At 29.6% G+C, this 11,022-nt stretch overlaps 1 protein-coding gene across 4 annotated transcripts in view; it reads left to right on the top strand.

Moving 5' to 3' along the window:
• Nucleotides 6,036-11,022, top strand: part of LOC109354528 (piezo-type mechanosensitive ion channel homolog) — a 22,236-nt gene continuing 17,249 nt past the window's right edge. The window contains exons 1-7 of one of the 4 annotated variants that reach the window (XM_019597108.1): nucleotides 6,036-6,298; nucleotides 6,349-6,429; nucleotides 6,958-7,038; nucleotides 8,043-8,202; nucleotides 8,290-8,447; nucleotides 9,385-9,541; nucleotides 9,650-9,836. In XM_019597108.1, the coding sequence (XP_019452653.1) occupies nucleotides 6,381-6,429; nucleotides 6,958-7,038; nucleotides 8,043-8,202; nucleotides 8,290-8,447; nucleotides 9,385-9,541; nucleotides 9,650-9,836 (792 nt within the window). In that variant the 5' untranslated portion in view covers nucleotides 6,036-6,298; nucleotides 6,349-6,380. Of the gene's footprint in view, nucleotides 6,430-6,957; nucleotides 7,039-8,042; nucleotides 8,203-8,289; nucleotides 8,452-9,384; nucleotides 9,542-9,649; nucleotides 9,837-11,022 lie in introns of those variants that run through there. The other 3 variants (XM_019597107.1, XM_019597110.1, XM_019597109.1) reach the window with 3 other exon arrangements.

Here is an 11,022-nt window from a genome sequence, read left to right as displayed (position 1 = left end):
GCCCAAGAGATACACTTGCACTTTTAGAGCTGTTAACATATACTTGTCACTAGTAAGTAGCACTAACTCTTTTAGTGAGTTTTTTTTTTTCATCCACAAATTCAAAACTCATGATCTTGTTTAAAATGAATCAAACCAACATTCCTTGGTTGAGTTTATATATCACAACTAGAGATAGTAAAATGGGTTGTCCAATCCGTTTAGCCCACATCCGCACATGCCCACAAAAATTTAATCGGACATGGACATGTCTGCATTGGTTTAAGGGACAAAATTCAATGTCATGTTCGTTTTAAAACGAGCTAACATGCTTGCGGACAATCCACAGACATTGTTGAATAAATAAAAATTCATATAATAGATGAAAATTAAATTAAATAAAGTAGTTGAAGATAAAAAATTAACAAATTTTTTGATATTTCATATGAAGTTTAACAAATCACATTAGATTACAATTTTTTAGGGATTAAAAATCGCATTACATTATACCTTATTTAAAATTTTCTTATTTTTTCCTTAAATTATGTGTATGAGCCACCTGCATGCCCAATGAAAATGCCCGCGAACTTAGCGGGTGAAATAGGCAAATAGACAAAATTTATGTCCTACCTGCAAAAAATACAAGCTATACGGAGAATGCTCATTTTACCATCTCTAATCATAACCACACATTTCCATTTTTAGAGTTTAATAATAAATACATTTTTTTATTCTTATAAACTAGTAGTTAAAGGTTGTTGGTCTAGTATTATCTTTATATTAGATCTATATATAGATCAAAATTTAAAAGTTTTGATTTGTGAAAGTGACGATATTTGTTGGGAGAAATAGTTACATATTATAAAAGAAATTAATTTGTTATGCTTGGTAAAGAAATTTGTTGAAAAAAACAGTCACTTTATGAAATGAAGAAGTGGTGTTAAATATAATACATATGTACATTCAAGATTGTTTCACTTAATTTTATTAAATGTATAATTTCACTTAGTGTTGTTCAATATGTAAGAAATAATAACACTCACTTTACTGAATGCGGATGAATCTTTAATACAAATTTAAAAACAAAACATCACTCACTACTCGTTCATTCGGTCGTTAAGACTCATAAAACTTTCATACAACTTAAAAAACCTTTTTGCATTAAAGTTCACATGACACTCATTCATTCAACCCATCTTCTCACAAAACCTTTATACCATTTCACTTATTCTCATCTTTGTACTAAATCTTTTCCTTTAATAAGTTTCCTTTTTAGAATTAATTTCAATATGGTTGCATACTTTTTGGCAAGATGAATGGGGAATGATGATTATTTGTTTTTTTAGAGAATATGTTTACGGGTAAATTTTGGTCTGATATATGTTATGTCAGTTTTTTTAATTAACTGAGAATGTTTTTTATTGTTGTAATTTTACTTTAAAAGTTTAAATCATTCATTATCTTCTTTTACATTCCCCCATAAAGCTTGTTTATAATTGAGATGTGTGCAAAATAACCTCGAATGAGAATAGGATGGATCAGCCCTACTAGTGCATATTTTATATTCGGTTTCTTAGTTTATATGTATTATTTTCTACATTGTTACTAATGTTTTTTATCAAAATCATATAGTCCCGAACACTTACGAGTTTGGTATTGATATACTCATCATAGCTGTAAATCTGTAATGGATTCACACGGATTTGAGAATATATTGAAAACAACACATGTCTTGTAATGTGAACGTGATGTTTGGAAGCAACTAGAATATAAGAAGGTTTGTAAAGAAAGGATAGAGAGTAGATATTTAGAGAAATAGAATTCTCCAAATTTCATTCCTCCATTCATTCATTACTAATAACTATTTTTATAAAGAAAGATAGGAATAACTAATTGACTTGGATCATACACATGGTCAAATCTTACATAGATGTTAGCTATGTCAAAACATAAAATATTTCATAGTAAGATATTTTGTAGAAGACTGAAATTAATCCATAAAATAGTCTTTTATTCTGTTGGGTTTATTTATTATTCTTTTCAGTTTGTCTCCCGTAGACTAAGTTCTAACACGTGACTCCATATCTTAGAAAAATATAACTAATAGAAGAAAATTTGATTAAAAATTCAACAAATTATAATATTTCAATTTGTTATGGTCCTTGGACAATAAATAGCAAACCCTAAATATGCAATAACTACAACATATTCAATTTTTGTTAATAGTTTTCACTTATTTTTTTCTCATACAAAGGGAACCTTGAAGCTAGGGAGAGCTCAAATCCTCTAAAGTGAATATGAGATAAATGAGGATTTAATTAATTTTATTAATAAATAATTTAAAATTTAAACTATTAAAATTTTATCTATGTATCATAATCTTCAAAAACATTTATACCTACACTACACTAACTCGACTATTCATACATAAGAAATAAGTGTGATCTTTTAAACAAAAAATGATGATAAGTATAATTAAATAAAATAAAATATGGTATATTGTGTAGATAAGTCTAAATAGGATATAAATTTATACATTTTCATTATTTTTGTACACTACAAAATGTGTCAATAGTTATAAAAATATTTTGTTTAAATAACTCTTATACTATATTTAATGAACAAAAATAATTAAAATATATTGACTAGTATACTATTTATAATTGTTAATACAATATAACATATTTTGTTTAACTTAATTATGCATTACATTATACCTTATTTAAAATTTTCTTATTTTTTCCTTAAATTATGTGTATGAGCCACCTGCATGCCCAATGAAAATGCCCGCGAACTTAGCGGGTGAAATAGGCAAATAGACAAAATTTATGTCCTACCTGCAAAAAATACAAGCTATACGGAGAATGCTCATTTTACCATCTCTAATCATAACCACACATTTCCATTTTTAGAGTTTAATAATAAATACATTTTTTTATTCTTATAAACTAGTAGTTAAAGGTTGTTGGTCTAGTATTATCTTTATATTAGATCTATATATAGATCAAAATTTAAAAGTTTTGATTTGTGAAAGTGACGATATTTGTTGGGAGAAATAGTTACATATTATAAAAGAAATTAATTTGTTATGCTTGGTAAAGAAATTTGTTGAAAAAAACAGTCACTTTATGAAATGAAGAAGTGGTGTTAAATATAATACATATGTACATTCAAGATTGTTTCACTTAATTTTATTAAATGTATAATTTCACTTAGTGTTGTTCAATATGTAAGAAATAATAACACTCACTTTACTGAATGCGGATGAATCTTTAATACAAATTTAAAAACAAAACATCACTCACTACTCGTTCATTCGGTCGTTAAGACTCATAAAACTTTCATACAACTTAAAAAACCTTTTTGCATTAAAGTTCACATGACACTCATTCATTCAACCCATCTTCTCACAAAACCTTTATACCATTTCACTTATTCTCATCTTTGTACTAAATCTTTTCCTTTAATAAGTTTCCTTTTTAGAATTAATTTCAATATGGTTGCATACTTTTTGGCAAGATGAATGGGGAATGATGATTATTTGTTTTTTTAGAGAATATGTTTACGGGTAAATTTTGGTCTGATATATGTTATGTCAGTTTTTTTAATTAACTGAGAATGTTTTTTATTGTTGTAATTTTACTTTAAAAGTTTAAATCATTCATTATCTTCTTTTACATTCCCCCATAAAGCTTGTTTATAATTGAGATGTGTGCAAAATAACCTCGAATGAGAATAGGATGGATCAGCCCTACTAGTGCATATTTTATATTCGGTTTCTTAGTTTATATGTATTATTTTCTACATTGTTACTAATGTTTTTTATCAAAATCATATAGTCCCGAACACTTACGAGTTTGGTATTGATATACTCATCATAGCTGTAAATCTGTAATGGATTCACACGGATTTGAGAATATATTGAAAACAACACATGTCTTGTAATGTGAACGTGATGTTTGGAAGCAACTAGAATATAAGAAGGTTTGTAAAGAAAGGATAGAGAGTAGATATTTAGAGAAATAGAATTCTCCAAATTTCATTCCTCCATTCATTCATTACTAATAACTATTTTTATAAAGAAAGATAGGAATAACTAATTGACTTGGATCATACACATGGTCAAATCTTACATAGATGTTAGCTATGTCAAAACATAAAATATTTCATAGTAAGATATTTTGTAGAAGACTGAAATTAATCCATAAAATAGTCTTTTATTCTGTTGGGTTTATTTATTATTCTTTTCAGTTTGTCTCCCGTAGACTAAGTTCTAACACGTGACTCCATATCTTAGAAAAATATAACTAATAGAAGAAAATTTGATTAAAAATTCAACAAATTATAATATTTCAATTTGTTATGGTCCTTGGACAATAAATAGCAAACCCTAAATATGCAATAACTACAACATATTCAATTTTTGTTAATAGTTTTCACTTATTTTTTTCTCATACAAAGGGAACCTTGAAGCTAGGGAGAGCTCAAATCCTCTAAAGTGAATATGAGATAAATGAGGATTTAATTAATTTTATTAATAAATAATTTAAAATTTAAACTATTAAAATTTTATCTATGTATCATAATCTTCAAAAACATTTATACCTACACTACACTAACTCGACTATTCATACATAAGAAATAAGTGTGATCTTTTAAACAAAAAATGATGATAAGTATAATTAAATAAAATAAAATATGGTATATTGTGTAGATAAGTCTAAATAGGATATAAATTTATACATTTTCATTATTTTTGTACACTACAAAATGTGTCAATAGTTATAAAAATATTTTGTTTAAATAACTCTTATACTATATTTAATGAACAAAAATAATTAAAATATATTGACTAGTATACTATTTATAATTGTTAATACAATATAACATATTTTGTTTAACTTAATTATACTTATAACCAAATTTAAAAAATCATACTTATTTCTCATACAAATGTACTGAGTGAAATGTATATATAAAAACTAGAATGATTTGTGTAAGTATAAAAAGTAAATAAATAATTTATGTAACTTCACTAAAACTTATGGATTTTCAGTGTTATTTACCTATATGAAATAAATGAATATTTTCTATATTTAAACTCATCCCTTCTTTATTCTTAATCACTTACAAGTATTAAATATATTTTAAGAACTTTCCACTATTTTAATGACAAATCTACCCACTTTATTGTATTTATTTCAATTATTATAATAACCTTACTATTTCTAAAAATTACTTTTCGTTCAATTGGTATTTAAAAGTCAATTTTTATTTATAAATATTGCGTTCACTTAACCAATTATTATAAATTTCATATTATTTATTAATCATTTATGATTATTATTATTTAAAAAAATATTTAGACAAATTCAATGCATTTTTAATAGGGTGTAATCCAGTCCATAATAAAAAAAGTTATTATTTCTATAGAAATCTTTGGATTAAAATAATGAATGAGAGAATATATTTTATATAGAATAAAATAAAAAATTAATCTAACATGCTACTAGATTGTTAACAAATGAATATTTTAAATGTTTGAACTCATCCTTGGTTTATTCTTAATCACTTACAAGTATTAAATATATTTTAAGAATTTAATTTCCAATATACTAAATAATTACATTCTATTATTTAAATTAGTTTAATTTATATACATTAATATTTTAATCATATTTTAAACTATTTCTACTCATCTTATTTTGTTAAAATTGTTTCCCGTACTCTAAAATATTTCATATATAATAACTCTTCAAATAAATTACCAAAATTATGTTTTTGGAAAGAAAATTCGTCATTGGACAAACACATCATCAGAGTCAGATATTTCCACCAATCACCAGGCTGTTCAACAATCCTTGGATGCTTTCTACACGACATCGTTTTATTGAATATAAAATTCAAAACAATCATTTAATAATTTAAACTTATTGCTCATCCTAAATATCAATTCTAAGTACATCTTAGATCATTAAATACGTTTTTTTAAACTTACTCTTAGAATATATGAGTCTATTCCATCTATTCTCATTGTAACGAAAGTTCCTTCCATTTTCATTTTCCATTTTTTCCCTAATTTGGAACACCTTTTCTTCGAAAGAAAGAAAACTACTTAATTTAATTAGTTACTATTTATTTTTTGTCGCCTTCTTCTGGTTTTGAAATTCAGGATCAACTGAATTCTCTTGGTTTGTTTAAAAGCCTTATCTACGTTAGGGTCTGAAACTATAGAGCGAAGGAAAGAGAAGCCGTGAAATTCTCTACACTTTCCGGCGATTTTTCTCTACGCGCCGGGAAGTACTTTCTTTGCGATTTTGGACGAAAAACAATTGAATTCGAAGCTCCGAACTTGTCGATCTGAATTTCGATGCGATCGTTTCGTGTTGCCTCCAAATCCAATGGGAAATTACTTCGTCGGTCTTGTACTTCCTTCGCTGCTTCTAACAGGTAACGATGTTATGCAATTTGTGTTTTCTCAACAATTTAGGATTGAGCTTGTTCGCTCCAACATATCAGCTTCTAACGTTAATGGAATTCTCATTGTTCAAATCTTATTTGTGTTTTATATGCTAACATTACACTGTTAGTTTCAGTACAGCATAAATTGATAATAATTACTAATCGATTCGATTTTATGCTTTTATTGAAATTTAAGCTATCATAAAAACTTGATTGCATTTGAAGATAGAAATTAGTGATATGTGGTTGATTTTAAACTTTGAAGTAGAGTGAGTATGGAGTAGCTATTATTGACTATCCTTATATAAATACTGTTTGATTTTATTTCTGAGAATCTTAGATTTAAATGGAAGAGTATTGTTAGACTTGATAAAAATGAAAGGAAGAGTATTAGTCTATTAGCTGTATTATTTATTTTTGTTTTTAAATATTCTTTTCATTTACACATATATATACTTGGATATGTACTGCCTTGTTGATTTTTGTGCTGATTCTTATATGCTCTGTTTCCTGTAGCTGCTTTAATCAACTGGAGTTTGATCTCACTGGTTAATTTGATAGCCTTTCTTCTGCTTCTGTATAATGTATCACAATTAGGTAAGCTGCTTAGCTCTTTCTGTTTCTGATCGAAGTTATTGTTGTTTATAGCATTAAACTACAATTTGGTACTTTATCGTAATTTGGAAAAAATGATGTGATGTCGATGATGGAAATTCTACATAAAAGGGAACTATTTGGATCCAATTGCAAGGTTTGAGGGATTTTAGTGTGGGTTGTATATGGCACCGGGCTTCCAACCATAACGAGTATTTTTTGTGGTTTAGCTCTCCCAACCATAAGAGATTTTAGTGTGGGTTGTATACAAGTATCAGAGCTTTCCATCACGTCTCAGCTACAAACGATCGACGAGGGTGGTGACTTTGGCATTGTCGTGTTTGCTCGGGACCAGTCAAAGGACATAGTACAAAGCCTGCCCTTGTTGGTTCTGGGACTGTGCAATGTTATGGGATGTTACAATCCAATTGCAAGGTTTGAGACTTGAAGTCCCATATTGGAAGCATGGGATTCTCTTATGCAGTTTGTATGGCTTGGAGTGTCCAACAACAACTTCTAGTTTTTGTGGTGAAGGTCTCCGGTCTCCCAAGGTTCATGTCTAGAGCTTTATTTTTGGCTGTTTGATTGCCGGACAGTCAACAACTTCAATTTGTAATTTTCAGATTACAGATTAACAGCCATTTTACCCCTCTTATACAGTTTCAAGTGTTTTTGTGGAGGAACCAAATAAAATTAAAATAATAAAAAACAATCAATGATAGTTAAGTTGCAACTATTTAAAAAAAATTTCAAAAAATAATCATTCCATGACAGTGGGAGCTGTTTTTGTTTGAAGGAACACTTGGTATATCTCCTTACAAATATTTTTGTTTATTATAAGCTTGTCCGTTAAAGTTTGGTCCTTTTGATAATTATTATGCAGTAGTTGTTTATATGGGTTTATTTTTCTTGATACTGCTTATTGGTATGCTAGATATCTACACTGTGCTTTTAGCTGATTATATTCATGTTGTCTGTTACTGCTAATGTTGTTTTTCTTGTTTTAGGATTTCATTTCCGAAGGAGACTTTTGTTACTGTGGCCAATTGTTATCTTTTCTGTAGTTGCAATACTTTCGCAAGTGATTTATCTGGTAATATGGTCTGTTAAGCCAAATTCGTGGAGTATAGAAGATGCTTGGTGGGCAAAGCTGATTGGATTTATGATGTGAGATCGATTTCTTTTTCCATCATTGTCTGATTCATCGTTTCTGTAGATATACTGATTTGTTGTTTCTGGGGTGTTCTCTTGCAGAGTTGACTCCTGGAGACATCCTTATGTAATTTATTTCTTGGTTGTACAACTACTAGCACTTCTTGTTGCGTTAGTTGATATATATGGGAAGAAACGTTTTCTGAACACATGGCAAGATTCATCTTGGGGCCATTTCTTATCATTTGTCGAAACCTTAGGTTTGTAAGTAGTTTATTTGACCTTATTGTTTATTGTTTATTTTTCTCTTGTATTTTGATTGTTATGTTTGTTATTTTACAACACACCAATTGTAAGCCTGCAATATAAAATGCCCATTGTTGGAATTTGATTGTCATATCTCAAGTATATGTGCTGTGCAATTATTTCTCTGATCTTATTTAATTTAGGGTGAGGGAAACAAATATTATCTCGGTTGATTGAAGTGAACCGGACTTCTATGCCTTGCAAAAATGCTGCATTATAAGAAAAAATGTTTTACTGTTTGTAGCTGTATGACATTGGTCAGTATGTATTAGAGCAGAACAGCATGTTTCATTTTGTTGTATCTATTTACCTGTTTATGGTATAGTGTATAACAGACTATGATCAAGGGAAATTACCAACTTCTTTCATCTGAATGACCTCGTGGTTTCCATATATCCTTAAATATATGGCGAACAGTTTCCGCTCTCTATGTTATGTGGTAATTGAGTATTAGCGTCTTATGGGAATATATAAAATTAATGGGTTGATGAGTGCCTTTAGTGTTATGCTTGTGTGCTGAGGCATCTAGAAAAGTATTTAGTACCTAGGAAGTGTTACAGGATTATGAAAATATTTACTAAAAGTTTGTAAGTGTTAAAAGGTATGTGTATTATGTAGTTGAGTATCAATACATAATCAAATATACCGGATTAGGCGTTTAGCTGTTTAGGTGTTGGCTAGTATTTCGTACACTGTTTATAAGCTCTTCATTCTCAATATACATTTGTGTATTCCTTATATTTCTCTATATGTATTTCGCCCATTCTATTTTCTCAAGAGTGTGCTTATTTACAATTGTCAGTATTTTGTTCTGACACCTGCAGTCCGATGTAAATAATGTAATTCAGACTTTTTATTGTAATTTTTTCTTTCCATTTTTGTGTATTGAAGGTTCTCATCTTCGGGTGGCGTCTTGCTTGCTGTTGCCTGCCATTCAGCTAGCTGTTGGAATTAGCCATCCTTCATGGACCTCACTACCTTTTTTCATTGGTAGTTGTGTTGGTCTTGTGGATTGGTCTTTAACAAGCAACTTTCTTGGGCTTTTCAGGTCATTTTTCGTGGATGTTTCCTTTATGTTCTGTTTCCATTTCTTTGGGTGGTATTTGACACTCTTTTAGTGCCCTTTGGGCTTTCATTTGTGTATGTGGATCTAAAGGTGGTGGAGGCCTCTTCAGCTGTATGCAGGTTTCAATATTTTCCTGCTTTACATGTATCAACTTCGAGTAGAATTTCCAAGTCTGATTCATTGGGTAGCTGATCTAATTGGTCTTTACAAAATATCTGCAAATTCTGAGTGGCCCAAAATTTATTCCAGTCTCTCTCTCATGTTTTATTATATAATGGTATGTATCTGCTTTATAATTTTTTTATTTCATACTTCATATTGTTGGAAGAGAATAATTAAGTAGTTTATGGGTTTCAGATTTTAATGTTTAGGTACTGCGGGTATAGCGGAGTCTAAAATTTAGAGTGTACCCAAGGTTGATAAATTGTCTATGTTGTTGAGAATTCTCACTTCTGTTTAACTAATGTAAAATTAGTAGATATGATAAGGGTCTAGACTTAGTTAAGTTCTAGTGTATGTGGACAAACATTGTTCAAAGGGACGTTACTTGTAATCAAAGTTTTTTCCGTTTTGAATAGGCTATGTTTGATTTTTCTAGTGCATTTTTTTGTTAAAAAGGTGGCTAGTATATATATTAGGTTTATTTTAATGCATTTTTTGTAATTTTAATTTCATGATTTTGATGATAGTAAGGACCTAGGTATTTCAGGTTGTATTTTCAGCGTACTATCATACCTTATTCAAGTGCAAACATAACCAATCTATTGGGACTAGGTTGAGGGAGGCTTTTTTAATGCCCATGTGATGCAAGGTAGACTGGGTTTTCAAGCACCTTTGATGTATTTGTACAAGAGTCCTAGGATGATTGTTGGACTCCATAAATCGGACAATCTCTCCCTCTCTCCCTACAACACTCAGGGGACATAAACATGCAATCTCATTTTAATACGAGATCTTGGATCAAGTGCTTATCGCTAAGTCTAAAACTATAGCTACTAGTTAAGGAGCAGCTTTATTATTTAGTGGCAGTGCATAGCCACACACACACACATATATAATGTTTTTACGAGTGTCAAGCACTTTGGATGAATGCTCGTAGGAGTCCTAGGGTGATTGTTGAGCTCCCATAAGTCCAACAAGATTTGTATGGATTTTTTGCAAGAGCCCAAGGCCAAATAAACCCCACATTGGAATCCCATACTTCCATTATGGGACTCAACTCTCATGCCTCACAATTGAATCCTATATAACTTATATCTATTTTATTCAAGTGCAAACATAACCAATCTATTGGGACTAGGTTGAGGGAGGCTTTTTTAATGCCCATGTGTTGCAAGGTAGACTGGGTTTTCAAGCACCTTTGACGTATGTGTACAAGAGTCCTAGGATGATTGTTGGACTCCATAAATCGTACAATCTCTCCCTCTCCCCCTACAACGCTCATGGGACTTGAACATGCAATC

This window comes from Lupinus angustifolius, chromosome LG08, assembly GCF_001865875.1.
Source record: "Lupinus angustifolius cultivar Tanjil chromosome LG08, LupAngTanjil_v1.0, whole genome shotgun sequence".
Taxonomy (NCBI): domain Eukaryota; kingdom Viridiplantae; phylum Streptophyta; class Magnoliopsida; order Fabales; family Fabaceae; genus Lupinus; species Lupinus angustifolius.
This window is presented reverse-complemented; position numbering and strand designations above follow the sequence as displayed.